Source organism: Homarus americanus, unplaced genomic scaffold (genome assembly GCF_018991925.1).
Source record: "Homarus americanus isolate GMGI-L3 unplaced genomic scaffold, GMGI_Hamer_2.0 scaffold14833, whole genome shotgun sequence".
Classification (NCBI taxonomy): Eukaryota; Metazoa; Arthropoda; class Malacostraca; order Decapoda; family Nephropidae; genus Homarus; species Homarus americanus.
This window is the reverse complement of record NW_024753604.1, coordinates 445,503-463,838: the sequence shown is the minus strand read 5'-3', so window position 1 is coordinate 463,838 and position 18,336 is coordinate 445,503. Positions and strand designations below refer to the sequence as shown.

Genomic DNA, 18,336 nt, shown 5'->3' with positions numbered 1-18,336 from the left:
CGACTCTCTGGCTGAAGAACAGTCGAACCAACGGACGGACCAAGTGATACCTAGGAACGTATTAATGCAGATAGATCAGCATATTGATATACATTTCTCTTACTCTGACACACTTACACACACACACACACACACTTCCACACACACACACATACCCTCGCATTAGTGCTTAAATTGACACACCTGTGATAGACGGGGAATGTGCAGGTGTTAACATTCCTCCTCATTCTCCATTTTCCTCCGTCCCTCTTCTTCTTTTCCCCTCTCTTCCCCCTCTTGTCCATTACCCTTCTCTTTCTTCCCTCGTCCATTTCTTTTCCATCCCTCCTTCCTCTTCTTTCCCATCTCCCTTTCCCCTCTTTCTTCTCTTCTCTCTCTAGTGCAGCAACAAGAGATCAAAACTGCGACAGGGAAGAGGAGTGGTGTGTGTGTGTTGTGGGGGATGGTGGTGTAAGTTTGTGTTGTTGGTGAGCATGAGGTTGTGTGGCTGTATGGGGGTGAAGGCATGTAGTGAAGGGGGTATGAGGTGTGATTAGAGTCGAGGATGTGGAAGAGACAAGTGAATTGAATTAAAAATTTTCTCTCGGGCAGCAGCTAGTTTATTGCGCACTCCCTTGTTCGTCCTGTGAGCGGGGGAGCGTAGTGTTTGTTTCAAGGTAAGGGTGTTTATAACTTAGTGGGTTGGGTAAGAGGTGTGTGAGGGAGGATACTAGTGAGGGTTGTGATTAAAGAGAGTGTGAGAGAGTCTGTGTGTGTTTGTTAGGATCGAGGATGTAAGGCTGGGGGCATGAGTGAGAGTGGCTGGTGAGGGAGGGGGTTGGTTGGTTGTCCTGTTGGCCATGATACCACCCACACCTGTATACGTGCCTTGTCATAAACATTCCACACACACTACCGTTCCCTTCCTTACCCGCTCCTCTGAACGTCTCCATCCTCACACTACCATACACTTCACTACTCAATAATGGTTGTCCCTCGTGTAATGAGGATGGCCGGCCCTAGGGCCACCTAAGTGTGAATTTGTTGAAGGTGTAGAAGCTGTCGCCAACACAACAACCACACCCTAAGTTAACGAGTTACATGACCAGTGTCAAGGAATAGTCCAAGACCGGACAACTCGCCAACTGCACTGGCTAACCATTACCCTGGAACACGATCCGCATATCGATTAACATCCAGGTTCTCAATTACTGCTGGGTAGACAGAGGCAAATGACGTAAAGAAACTTGCCTGTAGTTTTACCCTGCCCGGGATAGAACCCGGGTCCGCTCGCTTGCGAGGTGAGCATGCTAACTATTACTCCACAGGTCGCACGACACTACACTACTCGTTTAATGTGGTCACATTTTCATTAGTCGTGAGATACTTAAGTCACGCATCAATCACCTTTCAATAATTTTAGAATAGTTGTTTGAAATATATTTGAAGATAGACACCTCTTATTTTTACCTGAAGATTAACCACTAACGCTACCTGGGAGGGGATTAGGTTAGCGGTAGGGTGGGTTAATCTTCAGGTGAACCGTCTTTCCCGACTTACTCAACAGACGTATAATTAAGGTATTCATCTTTAATTCATCTATTGTAGTCATTCATCAAGCAATATAATCATCGCTTGACTCCTCCATAGATGTTGTTTGTTGTCTCTCCCAGGCTTAGTCAGTGTCCTTGACGGTGGTGGTGGTAAACGGTATAACATTGTCGCTCCTTCCTATCCAACCTCGCTTATCGTCTATTCGTTTTACGCTACTCTCTTCTTCTTTCTCACAGTCAAGTCAAGTATTTTCGTATTTTCCTTTTGAGTTACAGTGCAGTTGTTTTCTTATCCTTGATTTTAAGCCACTGAATGGAGGTCTTTTTGTGATCAAAGAAATGTGGTACAATGTGGTACGGACACGAGGGAATGACTCATAAGGCGTGAAGGAAACTGTCTTGGCTCACTTTGATAATAATGTGTGTTTTCTCTTATATTATACCAGCTGCCAGTTAGTGATATTTTTAGTGTATTCTTTACCGGATATTGACTCATGGACATTTCTTGGATGATTTTTTTTTTACATTCTATTTGCTTTCTAACTATTTATCCTCTAGGCCATACAGTTAATGCAGTCTTAACATGTGATTTAATAGCTAACACTAATTGCCTTTACTAAACTATCTTGTACTCAACACATCCTGCTATGTTTGACCTCATCACCTTCACCAGACAACACACCACTCGTCATGTAACCGTGTACTGTTTCTATCACCAGAGACGAACGACGCCTTCGTGGTGATAGCGCTGGGCAAGGACAAGTTCCAGACGTCTATCAAGGAGAAGGCCAGCAGCTCGGTGGAGTGGCATGAGGAGTGTGAACTGTGAGTATCTATCTACCTTGAGTTGTGGCATTTTACTGTCTACACTTTTGATAAGAGAAGGTAGGGGGGAAGGGGTAAGCAGGCTGGTGGGGGAGGGCACCGGAGGCAGTGAGGATGGGGGATGTGAAGATGACAAGCATAATGGGTGAGTGAGTGACAACAGAGAGAGAGAGAGAGAGAGAGAGAGAGGATAATTGCCTCGTCTGATAAGTTTATTTTGCGGAGTGATGGCTCTAAAGCGATACTGAAATAGAAGTACAGAAAATAACAAGATATTAAATAAAACGTGAGCAGCTGTAGCCAAGACAGATGTATCACACACACTCAACAACCTCCAGGTGATCAAGAGGCGATGACGGGAGAGAAGACGGTGGCGGGTAATGCGAGAGTAAACAAGACACGTTGAGGAAATTCCACCTCCCTGGTCCGACAGCATTACTCACAAAACGGATATTGCCGCCTCAGATGTCCTCTTGATTAAATTAACCATTAACCATTCGTGCACTACAATTATTTAGGCATAATAGATGTAAACATAATTTTTACATCACATGAATGGTGTTCAGAGTTGGTACCTGTGACTGGATCATACTACGGTAGCTAGGCAAGGAGTTGGCAGACACCATGACGAATCTAGGAAAAGTGCAGGTACCTGTAAGTCCTCACGGCAGGGAAGTAAGGAAGAGCGGTAGATGAGGGGTTGATCTGTCAAGGGCTTCACTTACCTGCTCTGGCTCCAGGGAATGACCAAGGTCAGTACAAAGACCGAGGTTGTGATTTAAGATTTTGTTTGACCTCGCTGAAGGTGTGTGTGTCTTGTGGAGAGTATTAGAAGTTATTTACTTCGATGTGACAGTTTTATTAGCCTGTGTTTAGGTCTCACTTGATTTGAACATTGACATTTTGAGCTGATGTGGAACCTTACACATTCACCTTTTCCTAGTTTCACAACCTTGCATCATCTATTGTACTCCTCTCTCTCTCTCCCCCTCCCCTTCCTGCTTTGTCAGAAATACGGGCATTAATAAGTGACGGTGATGGCCTATTTTACAGTAGAGAATGATAGGTCAGGTAGGTAGTGTGTTGTTGTCATAGCTCTTGTTCTTCTTAAAGGGATGACTGGTGTTATAGGATCAGTTTCGTCAACACAGTCTGGGGTTAAAACACCCAACATTATATTTATTGATTTTTGGACTAAAGTAATAATATCAAATGGCTTAACACTTGAACAAGAGCATTAATTTCAGTGGAGAACACGAGCACTGAAAGAGGATTAAGACTCACAGTGTTGAAAATAAATCATGTGTTTTGGTTGCAATAAATGGCGACGTGAGAGGCCTTCCAGTAACCCACCGTGAGATGTCGCGCGCCCCGAGGGGAAAAAAAAGTTTGGTGGGTGTGATCACGTGACCAATGATAACCTTGCGAGAGGCTTCCACGTACTCGGGCAACACCGCCACCTTTTCTCTCGTGCGGTTCTACATAATGTCTCGAGTCCCGAGAAGGTCGCTAGGTTCCATGTAAAATATACACGTAGAAAGGACATTGGAATGTGAACCTTCTGATAGATTACCGTGTTATTTCAGGTAAGACTTAAATCACGGATACTGCTATGATCTTTCAGGTATTTAGTGCTCTAAAGAATGGAAGCAAGTTTACAAATGTGTTGCAGTCACAGATGGTAGAGTTTTGTGCTGTTAGTATAAGAGATGTAATCAAACTCATTTGTTATTTACACACCTGCCTATGTAAAGTGTAACGCTAACAATTAATGGTAATGCACAACGCCCTCAAAGGTGTTTATTTGTCTCGTGGTTATAAGGCGTAATGGCAAACACTTCACCAGTTGTGGATCACCTTTAGTTTATTTGTTAACTGGTTGGTAAGTCTTGGCTCGGTTTTCTGTGAATATTATATCCGAATGTCCACGACAAAAAAAATGTACTGTGTTGAAAGTGATGTGTGTGTGTGTCGTGCTGAGTGAGAAGTTATGCAAGTGGTTATAAGCGTTGGTCGCCAGATGAGAACAGTGGCAACATGCTTGGCTTAACACACACACACTAAAGAATACCAATGCATCTCTTTCCTTCTCATCTGCAGTCACACTTATCCTCCTCGAGTTTGGCATCATTAAATCCAGTGTGCAGATGCAAGTCGTTAGGCACGTACAGGTTAACGTTCCTGGTCTCATTATCCCCCCACGGCTATCGGCAGGGGACAGTGTTTGTTTATTCCGACCGTCCTGTTATTTTCGCAAACATTTCCCCGTTTTTTTTCTATTTACGAGAGAAAAATTCAGTCTTTGTATTGTAATTGCTGTGATGGTTTTTTTTTATCATTAATGTTACTTTATATTATAGTACAGTTACATGGTGGTGAATGAGTACCGTCAGGATGAGGTGATTGTGACGCTACCGGTGTCATTGGCCTCTCCCCGCACCGTGAACACCAAACACGCTACCTACCACTCATCGCAGTTTTTTTTTTATTAGACTGTGAAACCCAATTTTGAAGATGTCCACATTAGGTCACATCAAGTTTTAATTAGATTTTTTTTAGTTTAATTGATGCTAATTCACGCCCTTTGAATAAATACCATATGTTTTTAGATCATTACTGAATTCAAATTTAACCTGTGACGTATAAAGGCTTGGCGGGGTGCTGGGGGGAGGGGGTGCAAAATGGCGGCTGAGGATTGGGGAAAAAAACTAATTGACAATTATATGTTTGAATTTTCCGGTCAATTGTGCGCTGGAAGTGACAATACTAGTCATCTCTGGTGTTGTGACCGCTGGGTAGACACGGTGGTTGGTTTTTATGTTAAACGGCTTTTTTTTTCGCTGTCGTCCTGCTCGCCGTTAACCACTAGTTACGTCAGCCCGGGATACAGACTATCCAAACGGTGTAAATAATAACGGTAACACTAAGTTTAGACCCTGGCGTTAAACGGTGTAAAAGGTGACACCTTTTGAGAACTTGGGAGAGGTTTTACTGTCATGAGGTAGCTGGTGGTGTTCCCTTGCTCGGGTGCACACTCTCACAACGTCATTTAGCGACACCGGAGCAACTTGTGACCTGTTACACCTCATCTACTGTACTCTCTCCACTGTGAAAAACTTTTTTTTTATTAAATCAGTTAACGAATACCTGTCTAACTTCTGGTGCTTTCTCTGCCGCAGACAATATCTTAAAGCCAATGAGGGTGGTTTATGATTTTGTATGTTTTAGCGTACGTAGCTATTTGTTGTATATATGTGTGTGTCATATACAGCAAACTCGTGCAGTCGTTTGTGGATAACTTTATCTTTTCAATATTTTAATTTGTTAGTTCCTCACCGAATAGGTATTAGGGTGGGGGAATATAGCAGTCATGCTGTGCGTCCTAAATACAACTGTATCCAAATAAGAACTTCAACATAAGCATTTGAATAAAATTTCACACACGGAGCCTTTATATTATATAGTTAAAGAAGGAAGAATGTTGATTTTGGTAAGTCATCGGGTCACGGAGGTCTGGCAAACAAGCGTATTTTTGTGGATATCATCAGTTTGAAATTGTCTCCGTGGGCGTCTAAAAAAAAAACCAGTTGATCCATCTTGCCGGCTCCACCTAACCGGGTCTTACAAACGCTCATCAATTATCAGAACTAAATATTACCCTTAAGATAATACTGTCTCTAACGTGTATTTTGTAGCGGTGGTGGGTTTGTTTACATGTTGACGTCATTGTTGGTATAAAGGTCACTTGTTGCCTTTCATCTATCAGCTCTCACGTGTGCATATTAAGATTCACAGCAGTATCATCACCGCGTATAGCGACTTTTACATTCCACCTGTATTATTACTACTCATAATGACTTTATCTATAGTTTTCTCTATCTTCACTCATAATGACGCAGAATGACTCACATATGCTGATAATGACGCTAAATGACTCGGTTACTCACAATGAACGCCAAATAGCTCACAGGTGTTCATAACAACACAAGACACTCATAATGATTAGAATTTGCTGTGTAGGTGTCATAAAAACAGATACGGTTTAAATTTCCGGTTATACTTGTTGATGTTATTGACATTGTTGGCAGCCAGCTCGTGTGTTTTACAACCTCAAGCCTTGATATTAAGTGTTAACAACCAGAAGAAGGGATATTAAAACAGGCTCAGTAGATTAAAGTATAAAGTAGTGAAAGGGTAAGAACATGATGTAAAAAATATGCTAGGATAAACCAGTGTACAGTAGGATGCGTGAGTGGTGGTCACGAGGGTGTGGTGGAGTGTGACTGACTAGCGACAGTAGAGGTGTTGATGGTGGAGATGATGACGAAGATGTTACTGATAAAGAAGTGGTTCGTGGTCATTGACTGTGTTAGGAATAATATATATATATAAAAAGGGGGTAAATCCAAACGCAGACATTATTATTGTTGTTTGTATGTGCGTGTTCGTGTATGTTCCTATGTATGTTTTGTCTGCGTGTGTGCTTGTGTGCGTGCGTATTTACATGTTTGTCGGTATCATATATTTACGTGTTAGTATTTATTTCCACTGATATATTATACAATGTTCTTCCTTCTCCTTCGAGTTTAAATTCAGTAGATCGAGGGTGACCAAATTGCAGCTTAGGTTAGCGAGTGCAAGGGGTGGCGGGGGTCGGGTGGATGTTCGGGTGGCGGGGGGGGGACAGGAGGTGGAGAGTCGGATGGGTCTTTGACTGAGGGGGTAAGGGGTGGAGAAGGTTGGGGGGTCGGGTGGTGGTTGAGAAGGTGCTGGAAGTGGGCAGGGAGAGGGAGTGGGTGGAGGAGGGTGAGTCACGTCATGGCGGGTGGAAGGAAGGGAGGTATTTATGGAGGGTCAGGCAGGTGGGGGCTGGTATTTAAGGGTGGGGTACAGTCACGGTACGTCATATCTGCTATTTATTCTTCTGTCAGGCAACACCCACGCCATTGCAAATTTCCCTTATCTCTGCTGCAACTTTTGTTCTATTTCACATACCATTGAAAATCGTATGTAAACACAGGTAGATAAACATTACCAGAGAGACACACATCCATGTATCAAAACGGTCGTTGGTTCATAGGAAAACATAAGAATTATTTATATACAGTATGTCACTGTCAGCGTCACAAGCAACAAACAAAAATCCAAATCCTGTTATAACGTCACAACCCGGATAGCTGCTATTAGTGACGTCATGAGCCGGATCCCTGTTGATATGCTTTCTAAGGGTCATCATTATTTAGGTTATTGTTATATATTCACTTTCCCTGTTAATGAGTGTTTGTAAGAGTTAATTACCTCTATTATCTGAGTTCATACAGCGAGGCAGTTCTTAACACCAAAATTGGTTAATTATGGTTACAAACTGAGTGTATTGGAGTATGGTGTACTGTTAACCTTGATGATAACGCAAAAATGCACATAGAATATAAATTAAGAAAAATTATAACAAAATGCTCAGTATTGTTGGGTAGAAGTACTTAGGGTTACCACTTAAGTTATGGTATGTTCCCTGTATATTTGTAGCCTATCCTCACTGCAAGTCTTCAACCATTACTCTAATTCAGTGGTTCTTAAACTAGGGGGCGCGACGAGCGGTCAAAGAGAAAAGTCTGGTCAGGAACTGAATGCTTCTTGTACACGATTGCTCATCCCTCCCACTCTATAATAACCAAGGGTCGCATCGGGGGGGGGGGCAAAAAGTTTAGGAATCACTGCTTTAATTTAACAAGATCCAGTTACCGAAAATGGCAATACACTACTGTAACTATGATCATCTGTGGTAACAGTACTGCCATTATTCCTAGTAAGTCCCTCTCGGCTACACTCACACCAACGTGGGTAAATTATACAAAAATAGTCTTCTGAGTTCATGGGAAATACTCGAGCGGAAAACCACATTTATGACGGACGAACAGATGGACTAGAGTATCATAGCCATAAATATATCTTTTGTATTATTTTGTTGATGAAAAACAAAAATAACCCCAAGTAGAAAGCAAATCGATGGGCATGAAAATAGTCACACAATATTACACCTGAAGAGTTAGACGTGTAGAGACCCCAAGAATCTAATTAACATTGTGTACAGTATATACTCACTACCGACCCGTTCAAGCGTCATCCATATAAATTAACCCTTACCTAACAAGATTTAATCGCTAGAATCATGAAAATGGGGGTTTACTCTGTTGTATCTATAATATACTGTACACGATGAAGCTTGTATACTGTCCTTATCAACCAAGCTCACCTTTTTCCTTATCTCGTTGAGGACAAATTGACATTGGTTCTTATCTTGTACAGTATCTGACGTCACTTAACGTGCTGTGTTGCTGCCATTCCAGTATAACAACTACAATAACTACTACGCTTATATGTTGAAACGACTTCTTTTAAGCTGTCAATATTTGCCCGTTAATAGAATTTTACTCAGTTGGCCGATTTCTTATCCAGTAATGAGTTCTTAGAATTGAGAGCTAAGAGTTTGTTGGTTTATATAAAGGGAGTATTTTCGTCAGCCTCCGTAATACATAAGGTGAGCATGTGGTATATGGTGCGTATTTTCTCGGTGAGTCAAGTTTGATAAAAGCTGTTACGCAAGAAACTGAATTGCTCCTCAACTGAGATGTCCTCACAGTAAATAACAGTGAATTTTAGTGTTTATATATATGTATATATATATTATATATATATATATATATATATATATATATATATATATATATAAATATATATATATATATATATATAGCAGAGTATGAGAGTTTAACTTCGGTTTTATCCAATTCCTCGAAACTGAGTCATCCGTCAGCGCTACATATAACAGGAAGGCTCTGCTTATACAGTATTTTATCTAGTATGTAAAATGTTTACCGCATTTTCTAATTCATGATGTAATGCAAATGAAGGTAATTTATATAGTGAATGCAAATTGTAATCCAATTTATATGCGAATTGTACAGGTAAACTAATGTTTATTTTATAATAGTATGGAAATAAGGTGAACCAGGTCATTAAATATTTACATTATCAATACAAAACTCAAAGCTTAGTTAAAACAAAGGCAAAACGTTAGCCAGATATTTGCTGCTGACAACAAACAAACATTGGTTGTCTATGAGTAGTGAGGGAAGGAGAGAAAGTTGAGTGGCTGACCCTGACAACTGCAGCTGATGAGGACAGTTAGGGTGAACTAGATCGTGTGCCCAGTAAATCACTCCTACAAGCAAGTACACCGGACATAAACAGGTTTAGTATGATAACGGGGCTTTATGCTGGTCGCAGTCTGGACTCCGATATTCAGAGATTCTTACTGGTTGTGTACGTTGATTTATTATTATTATTTTTTTTTTTGAGGGGGGTTGTTATTTTATTACTGCGCTTCAACAACCACGATCTTTAAGCGCGTAACAATGTTAGTAACTCCACATTTACACAAAAAAAGATAAAACTCTAGAGTAGGGATAGAACACGTTAGCTGGCGCACTTTAGCGACAGCACAAAAATGGCTATCACACATCATCGATTTTGCACGAACATTACTGTTTTCTCATCTCCAGTTACCTGGGGGCGACATCCTTGAGAATTCGAACTGTAGTTGAGATGTTGCTGCAAACGGTGTCCAACCTTCCGTAAGTTATTGTACTGACTGTAGCTCCCTGGACTGGTAAACTGGTGTGCCATGATAACAGTGCGCTAGGCGATGACTGGTGGATATATAGGAATGATACACGCAGGAATGTCAGACGTTTACTCGTCCTAGTAAGATAACGGAGGTTTGGTGGTAATAACAGCCCTGCTGATACACGGAGGCGGGAGATGGTCAAGATGACAAGCTCGCCTGAACCCCGGAATGTGCCTGTGTGAAGGGAAGTTTATATGAAGACTATAATTTTGTGTTCTATGTCGTGTATTTCTTGAAGTTTATTTATTTTTATTATGTGAACAATATTATGAAAAAAATGACAAAGAAATGGTAAAATCATGTCACTACTAAACAAAGAGTATAATCAACGTTGACGATCTGGTGGGTGGTGGTGGTGGTGAGAGTCTGGGGCAAGGTGTAGCGGTACTGTGAGATGAAGAATAGGCGGATGTGGAGAGGGAGGGGTGGCAGAAGGAACACGCGTAGAAATTACGAAGGGGAGGAAATTAGGAAGGGGCAAAGAAGAAGAAGAGTGTGTGTGTGATGGGGGAGGGGGACATGACCTCTACCTGGGAGCTGCTGGTACAGGATCATCACCAGGTCACGCCCTCCACCCCACCTTCCTCTTCATTGTTTGCAAGGCTAGAACTCACAGATCAGTGGAGACGCTGAAACAAAAACAGTGGGACGAAAGGTAGAGAGATATTTAGAGGGAGACGTATTATGCAGGTAATGAAATATTCAACCAAGGAAGACTGTATCTGCGTGTTTGTAGGTGACCTTGTAAGTGGTTGCCGCGTTGCAAAGTTCACATGGCCGACACACACGGAAGGGTTACTACAACTCATGCCGGTCCCACATGCCGAGATTTTACCCTGCTGAAAATGGTTTTGTTATTTGCCTTTGCTTCAACAACAAGGGTCTCCAAGCATAGGTGGGCCTTTTTCTTAACCCCCTCTTGAGTTCGTTTTCAACCCCCCTGAGTACCATGAATTAAACTAATTGATTGAGTTTTCTTAACCCCCTTGAGTACGGCGACTTAATCACTTGAGTATGATGTCTTAATAACGTGAGTACGATATCTTATGCCTTATTACCCCACCAAATGATTCACACACACAAACAAATGGAAATATGCTGTCAGTATACATAATAACCTGAAAATATGCATGTTAAATAATGAAATTTTGACTTTTTGTTTTTTTATTATAATATCTACATGTATATAGTAAGTGTATAAGGAGTAAATTCAGCATGGTAATATAGGCAGGGTACAATCTCAGCACGTACCGCCAGCCAAGGAGAAGACTTCGTTGACGGGTGGCGTGGTAACGTGTACGCCGTGTAACTCAAGTGCGGGGTCACTGGCCTTGAGTGTTGGTGTGGTTTGTGGTTTTGATGTGGTTTTCGTATCTGTATCTTGGTATTATGGTATTATGACGCACGCATGTATAAAGTGAGTGAGGAGTAAGGGGTGAGTGAGGTGTAGTGAGTGAAAAGCGGTAAAATACTGTACTGCACTGTACATTATACTGTGTACTGTGTATACTGTACCTTGATGCTGTACAAGTAACAGGTAGTGGCAGGCATATATTCAGGATCTAACACAAGCAGTGATACCCTCTTGAATATACAGGTACTGTACTTTATACTCAGCATGCGTACATACTGTAAACCTACATTACAGTGCTGTATATTTAAAGTCATGGGTAAAAACGTTCTGAACTTACACTTTCAGACTTCTGCAAGTGGATGTCATCACTTTCAGGGTATATCTTTTTATAGACTATAGAGGAACTGGATTAGGTAATTTCTTTCACTGTAACTGACATGGAATACTCTACAAATACCTGCTGTGTTTAAATCATGTTTTGTGTGTATGTATAATATCACTGACACATGTTCACCTACATGTTGTACTTGTTTATTTTGGAGTAAAAACTAGGGGCTGGGATATAATGTACTGTAGCTCTTTTTTAAGGATCTCTGTACTGTACATGGTTTTATGTTTTTACTGTAGTATGTTAGATCTTTTTGGAAAGATGGACTTAGGGAATTTTGTTCAAAGAACAATGTACAGAATGTGTCGAAACATAGAAATATGAAATAACATACAGTATTGATTTTTTTCCAGAGCAATTCCATCCCATGGGAACACAGCTTCACTTAATCTGACAGTATATCACCGTAATGCTCTTGGCCTTGATGAGTTCTTGGGCCAGGTTCAGCTTCCATTGTCAGAATTTGATGCATACGAGAGACCCAGAAACAGGTGGGTGAGCTGTGCTTGGCATTAGCGTCATGTCAAATGTTAAAATTGTACCATACACATTGTATACAAGTTCAGTATTTCTTATTAATTGAAAAAATCCATTTAGGTGTTAATTCAGGAGTGTAATTATGCATTTACAGTACGTATTTTTTTGTTATTTATTAAACTATTGTTATTAACCATAAACTTTTAAGTGTCTTAATTGACATCATCCATCCCATTTTCATAGGAAATATTGTAAGGGTAATTGAAGGTTGTACAAGTACTATGGTATCACATTATTATACAGTATTGTACTGGATATTAATTTTCTTTTTATTTAAATGTCATTTAATATTTAAACTAATGATTAAACTCTAAAGGACTAGTGTATAGTCAAGGTTCTATATTATGAACGGATTTTTGCCTATTTGCAGATGGCATCGTCTCAAAGGCAAACCAGAGAAGGACCGCAAAAAGGGGGAAAAGGAGAGGGGTGAACTGGAGACCAAGGTAGCGTTCATCGTTAAATCTGGGTCACTCCTTGATGTATCCAAGAAAGAGAAAAATAAATCTATAACATCACTGAAGCATTTAGGTACAGTATTTTTGTTTTTTGTTCAATTGATTTTATGTACAGTACAGTAGTTAGTTTGAAGCAATAAATGAAGGCTTTATTATTATTTAAATAAAATCCATTGTCTTAAAACACTACATTTCATAGACTATCTTCTGGGATTACTGTATACAAGTACAGATATTGTACAATAAATGTGTGGAGTTGATTTGATGAAGAGCATAAGTGAAATCTTTGTGATAGCAGCTTAGCATTATGATTTACTGGCATAAGTCCTTAAGGTGGGTGGTTCTAGCAATACAATACAATGCAGGATCTTTATTAGGAGGTTCCATGTCCTCAGACTCCACCCATTATGTTAGCCAGGGTTGACTTATTAACCCATTTTCGGTAAACCACTCACCAGACTGTTCCCATCACATCCATTATCCTCAGATTAGGTTAGGTTAGGTTAAGTTAGGGAAGTTTAGATGCATCAGTTGTGCTCGAGACAGGAACTTTGTTGTACCATGTGTGACCAATCAACAAACATGTGCCAAAACTGTGGCTCTGATATCTTTTGTTCTGGGCCAATCCTCTATTTTGAATTAAGCTCTTAGCTGATTGCCATTGAGAGTAACATCCTAGATTGGCACTCCCTTGGTCTGTTTATATCTTGCAAAAGTTATGATGCATCAGGCATGGTTGGCATACAGTTATAAGTGTTGTATGTAAGAAAGGCTAGGGCTTGACGTAATTGATTGTGTATTATTTAACTGTAGTGGGTTTTTTTTGCATGCTTCATGAATTGGTTATGGTTGGATAGCAAGTTGGAAATGGGACCTACATTATCTGGTGTCATGCTATAATTTTATGTCTCAGTAACTCTGTCTTATGTTAGTTTTGCTCCTGGTGTGGGGCCTGGCTAAGGCTACTAAGAGGATACTGTACTATGCATTTTGTTTTACAGTGGGCTTCATATTAGTCTGATTCGCATCTCTGAAGGGAGTTTAGGGAAATAATCTCAGCCTTTGTTATTGCTGTAGTTGTACCTCAACATTATGATAGTTCCTGCCAGTACACACAGGCACAGGCATGCACGTGCACACACACACAAATTTACAAAATTGTTTTTCCACTTCATTTAATGTGTGTTTTCATTTTCAGGTGGCAGTTTGATGAGCTTGGGGAATAAAGAAAAAGCTAACTTAAAGAGTTTTGCAAAATCAGTCAGTAAGTATGTAATGTTGTTTCCATATGATGTATAAAGTACTGTACAATATTTAAATAAAGACCAATAGGTCTTTACCCTATATGTTTTCCTATGTGCTATCCTGTCAATACCTTAGTAATGCATAATTCATGTACATTGATGTTATGCTTTGTGGATTGAGGGATATTACTGGAATTCATAATTAATAGGAAATGAAAAACATATTGACAGTTAATTGTGTTTTTTCTTTTCTAAATGTGTGTTTAAATTTTTTTATTTATGGTACTGTGTGTAAGTTCTAACCATTTCATAGTTTCTTGTTACTTTTATCCTGTGCATAATTATCAGTACAATATCACTTTGGGAATTTATACAAAAGAAAAAATCTTTACCCTGTACTGTATACCTGGTACTGTACTCGTTAACTGTTACCTTGTTTACCTACAGTATACAATATAGTACAGTATTATTTTTTCCTTTATCTGCCATATTTAACATACTGTATCCATTGTTTAGAAGACATTGTGACCAAAGTTTTATTCTGTATCGATGTTCAGAATAAACCTCACCATTTTGTTTTGAATAACTTGTACAGTAATTTTGTAAGGATAAGAGATCTGAATCAGCAAGGCACTTGGGGTTATGAACCAAATTTTGTAGTTCCTGATGTACACAGAGAAGCAAACAGTGGGTTAATCTTTACATTTGTAGAGGAACTTGTATGACAGTTTTACTAGACATCTATCTATTTATTTTTCCATCTACCTGGTATTTACTTTTATTTCCAGGCCACAAAATAGACAAGATTGCACATAAACCTGGGAAAAAGAAGAGTCGTAAAGAAAGCCGTGACAGCCAAGGTTTCCCACAAGAACTTATGCAGTCTCGTCAACATGCTGGTGATGCTGATCCTGGTGTAATTTCTGATAGTGATGACGACTTTGGGGTAAGTTGAGCATTTGTGGAATGAACACTTGAATATCATGTGATGTGATTACATGGTAGCATCTTGATGTTAGATTTTCTAATTATCATCTTGCCCAGAAGAGTTGGGTGTGTTGCAGTGGATCATTCATTCATCTCTTCATATCTTAAATGAATGAATATTACTACTTTGGGCAATTGTGCTGGTTGGTAGGAAATGCCATATTAAATAAAGTTGGATAGAGGTCTAAGAATGTGTTGAATAAGGTTTAAGTACATAGTATGGTTGCTTATATTAGGATACACAAAAGTCATGTGTTTTCAAATATTTGCTTTAGGTTAGTTTGAAGTCATAATATAATGGTGTAATTTTTTTTACTGTCTGCATGAAAGTCACTAGTTTTTATGTGCTAAAACTTGTACTGTATAACCTGTTTCATATTTTAACCCTATAAATTTGCCCTTTTATAGTTTTATGTTTTAGTAGCCTCTGCTGTGCTCCTGTTACTGAAACAATGTGCTGAGCCAGTAATTTTGGCAACAGTAACATTGTGCTTGCTTTGACTTCTTGGTATGAACGTTAAAACACATCATACAAGTTTATGCATGTGTCAAAATGAGAGTTCAGTTATGCACGTACAGTACATGAATGGTTGTGATGCCATCGTTCCAAGATTTATGCCATGAAATGATAGTGTATTTCTCCATTGTAAACTTTTTCATGTGTATTGCAACCCCTGCTGGAGCCTTATGATCAACCTTGGTAAAACTGCCACATAACCCATTGACCTGCACCCTCTTGGTGGTGATGATGAACTTATTAACATATTTCAAGAACCAGTAACCATCCTTAATCTGTTTGTGGCCCAGTACTTATATATCGGGTATGCTGTCATAGGTTGAAAATATGTTATCTTGTTTTTGTTTTTGTTTTTTAAATCACGAGAGATAATGTATAAACCAAGATATTTCTACTGTTGATTCCCCCTTTAAGATTATGTATTCCTTGATCCACCCTAGTAGCTAACATGCTTATGTGTCAAACCTGCCTGTAGTTCACCCAATGAGTGCCAGAGGTTTGTTTACTGCTTGTCAGAGTTGAGTGACTTCTTAAGAATATTGTACAGTACTTCATGTAGAGTTAAGGGTCGGGTTGTAATGTATTTTTTATTTTATTTTTACAGTTTGATGAAGAAGTAACTGTCAACACTCGGTCCAGTAGTCCATATAGCACTTTGTCCAGAGGTTCCTCACTTCTGCAGGATGTTCATGGCAAGAGTCACAATTCTCTCTTATTTTGTTTATTGTCCCTGACTTAAGCTGAAATCTACAGTATATATCGTACAGGACTTGTGATTGTTTAGAAAGTGTGTAGCCCTACTCATTTTCAGTATATCTCTTAACATAATGAAATGTTAATACTGTACCTAGCCAGATTTTCAACTCATCCAGGAACAGCTTTCTAGATCTTATGGACATGACCAGTCCATAAGAACTTATCAAAATATCTGTTGCATTCCTTCAACACACTTACATTTGATTCTATGTGTGTGTGTGCATATATTAGCATGCATGTATGTCTGTAAATAAATTATGTATACAATACAAACAGGATAGTTTTTGGAATAGGAAAAATTGCTTTACATTTTAAGTAATTCGAAACTTGATGTCAGGATTCTGCACTTGGCAAGATTTATGCAGTGATGACTTTTTTTTATGGCTGTCACAATTAGTTTTAACCACTTAATAATGATGTAATGAATACCTATACACAGATCAGTTGTTAAGATCCTGTATGTTAGAGTTTCCGGATGTTGGTACCGTAGTTATTTTTTGCCATTAAGGTCCTTCCTTCTGTATTAAGGATATCCCAAAGACAGATGACTGATTGAATTTCACTGTAGGAAGGCATTGAAATAAGTTACTGAAATACACTGCCATCTTGATTGAAAAATATTGCAAATTTTTTTAAATAGGGACCAAGTATTTCATGTTAAACATTTACAGAATGTTGGAAATAATTTAATGCTGGTTTCCTTCACCTCTCCACAGAAGATGATGGTGTACGTGTGAATGGCAACAATCACATCATCTCAGACTCCAGAGCACCGCCAAAGCCAGTTCGTCTTGGAGGTAAGAAATTCCCAATATTTATTATTCCGAAATATTGTGCTTTTTATGTACTGTAACTTAAAATATACAGATATTCTGTATTTAAATTTTGCTTGAGTGTTTGTCATGTATGATTAATAGATAAAACTATTTACTAATATAATTAACTATGGAGTCATTGTTTAAATAACAGCATCACACTTAATCAAACATAAAAATCAGAAAACAAACTGACACTTGTAAAATGTTTATGTATAGTTTGAGCAACACAAGTTTCTCTGGAACAGTATTGTCATTAAAAAATTGATGGTTATATGAGGATGATTTTGAGAGAAGTAGACAAACATATTACCTGATGTATGAAATACTATGATACTGGTACACAGTAGCTCACTTAACTTCAGTTTACAATTTTAGGTGGAAACTTTTTCAAAGTTCTTTTATATATTTTATCAGTTGTATTGTACGGTACTTTGTACATTTTTGCCTTATGAAACACTATATGTCTCTCCCACCTTATGCAGACAGGGACAAAATGATGTTGTGACTAATTTTTGGTACAGTACTGTATTTGAAAAATGGTTATGTATCACTGAGGACGTGTGGGCAGTGTACTGGGATAAGCTAATTGAGTTAGGTTCCATCTTGGGTGCATAGTAGACCTGTCAGCTATTACTTGATTTGGGGCTTAAAGAACAGTCATTGCCAATTTAAATTGCTAGATTAATGTCATCTTAAGTTAGGATGCAAATGCAAACTAGAATTTTTTCCCACTTTTGCAAACCTTTCCTGCATGATGCAGGGTGGCTAAGTATATTGTGTTATTAGATATTTAGTACAGTGAATGTCATTATCACACAGTATTGTTAAAAAAAAAATTAAATTGATTTTTGTGTAAATAATATAATGTCTTGAAGTTGAGTGTGGTAACTGCTTTGCTTTTTCACATTTGCACATTTGTAAAATAATTGTGGTAATCATGCACCTGTTTGCACCTTTTAGATGTAATCTGGTTATTTGAGCACAGTATTAACCTGCAGCATTTGAATAATGAGCATTGGTATTGTGTATGAGTAGAAATTTAGATGTGCATTTGTATATTTGTGGGGCTTTGTAAATTGTCTGTCAACAAGTAACACCCATGGAAAGTTTCATAAGGCTGACCATAATCTGTTTTTGTATGATGAATGCAATCTGCTTATACTGTAGTTTTAAGGGTTGATGTGTGAGAGGTATTGGTGATGGTAACCAAATTTATATCGCTCGGTGTTGTAA

At 38.9% G+C, this 18,336-nt stretch overlaps 1 protein-coding gene across 1 annotated transcript in view; it reads left to right on the top strand.

The window, feature by feature from the left end:
- The window catches only part of LOC121855389 (rab11 family-interacting protein 1-like), a 57,251-nt gene that overhangs the window by 19,495 nt on the left and 19,420 nt on the right, over nt 1–18,336 (top strand). Inside the window, exons 3-9 of the mRNA XM_042350281.1 lie at nt 2,252–2,357; nt 12,140–12,277; nt 12,694–12,854; nt 13,980–14,045; nt 14,814–14,971; nt 16,134–16,221; nt 17,002–17,082. Of these exons, the coding sequence (XP_042206215.1) occupies nt 2,252–2,357; nt 12,140–12,277; nt 12,694–12,854; nt 13,980–14,045; nt 14,814–14,971; nt 16,134–16,221; nt 17,002–17,082 (798 nt within the window). The remainder of the gene's footprint in view (nt 1–2,251; nt 2,358–12,139; nt 12,278–12,693; nt 12,855–13,979; nt 14,046–14,813; nt 14,972–16,133; nt 16,222–17,001; nt 17,083–18,336) is intronic.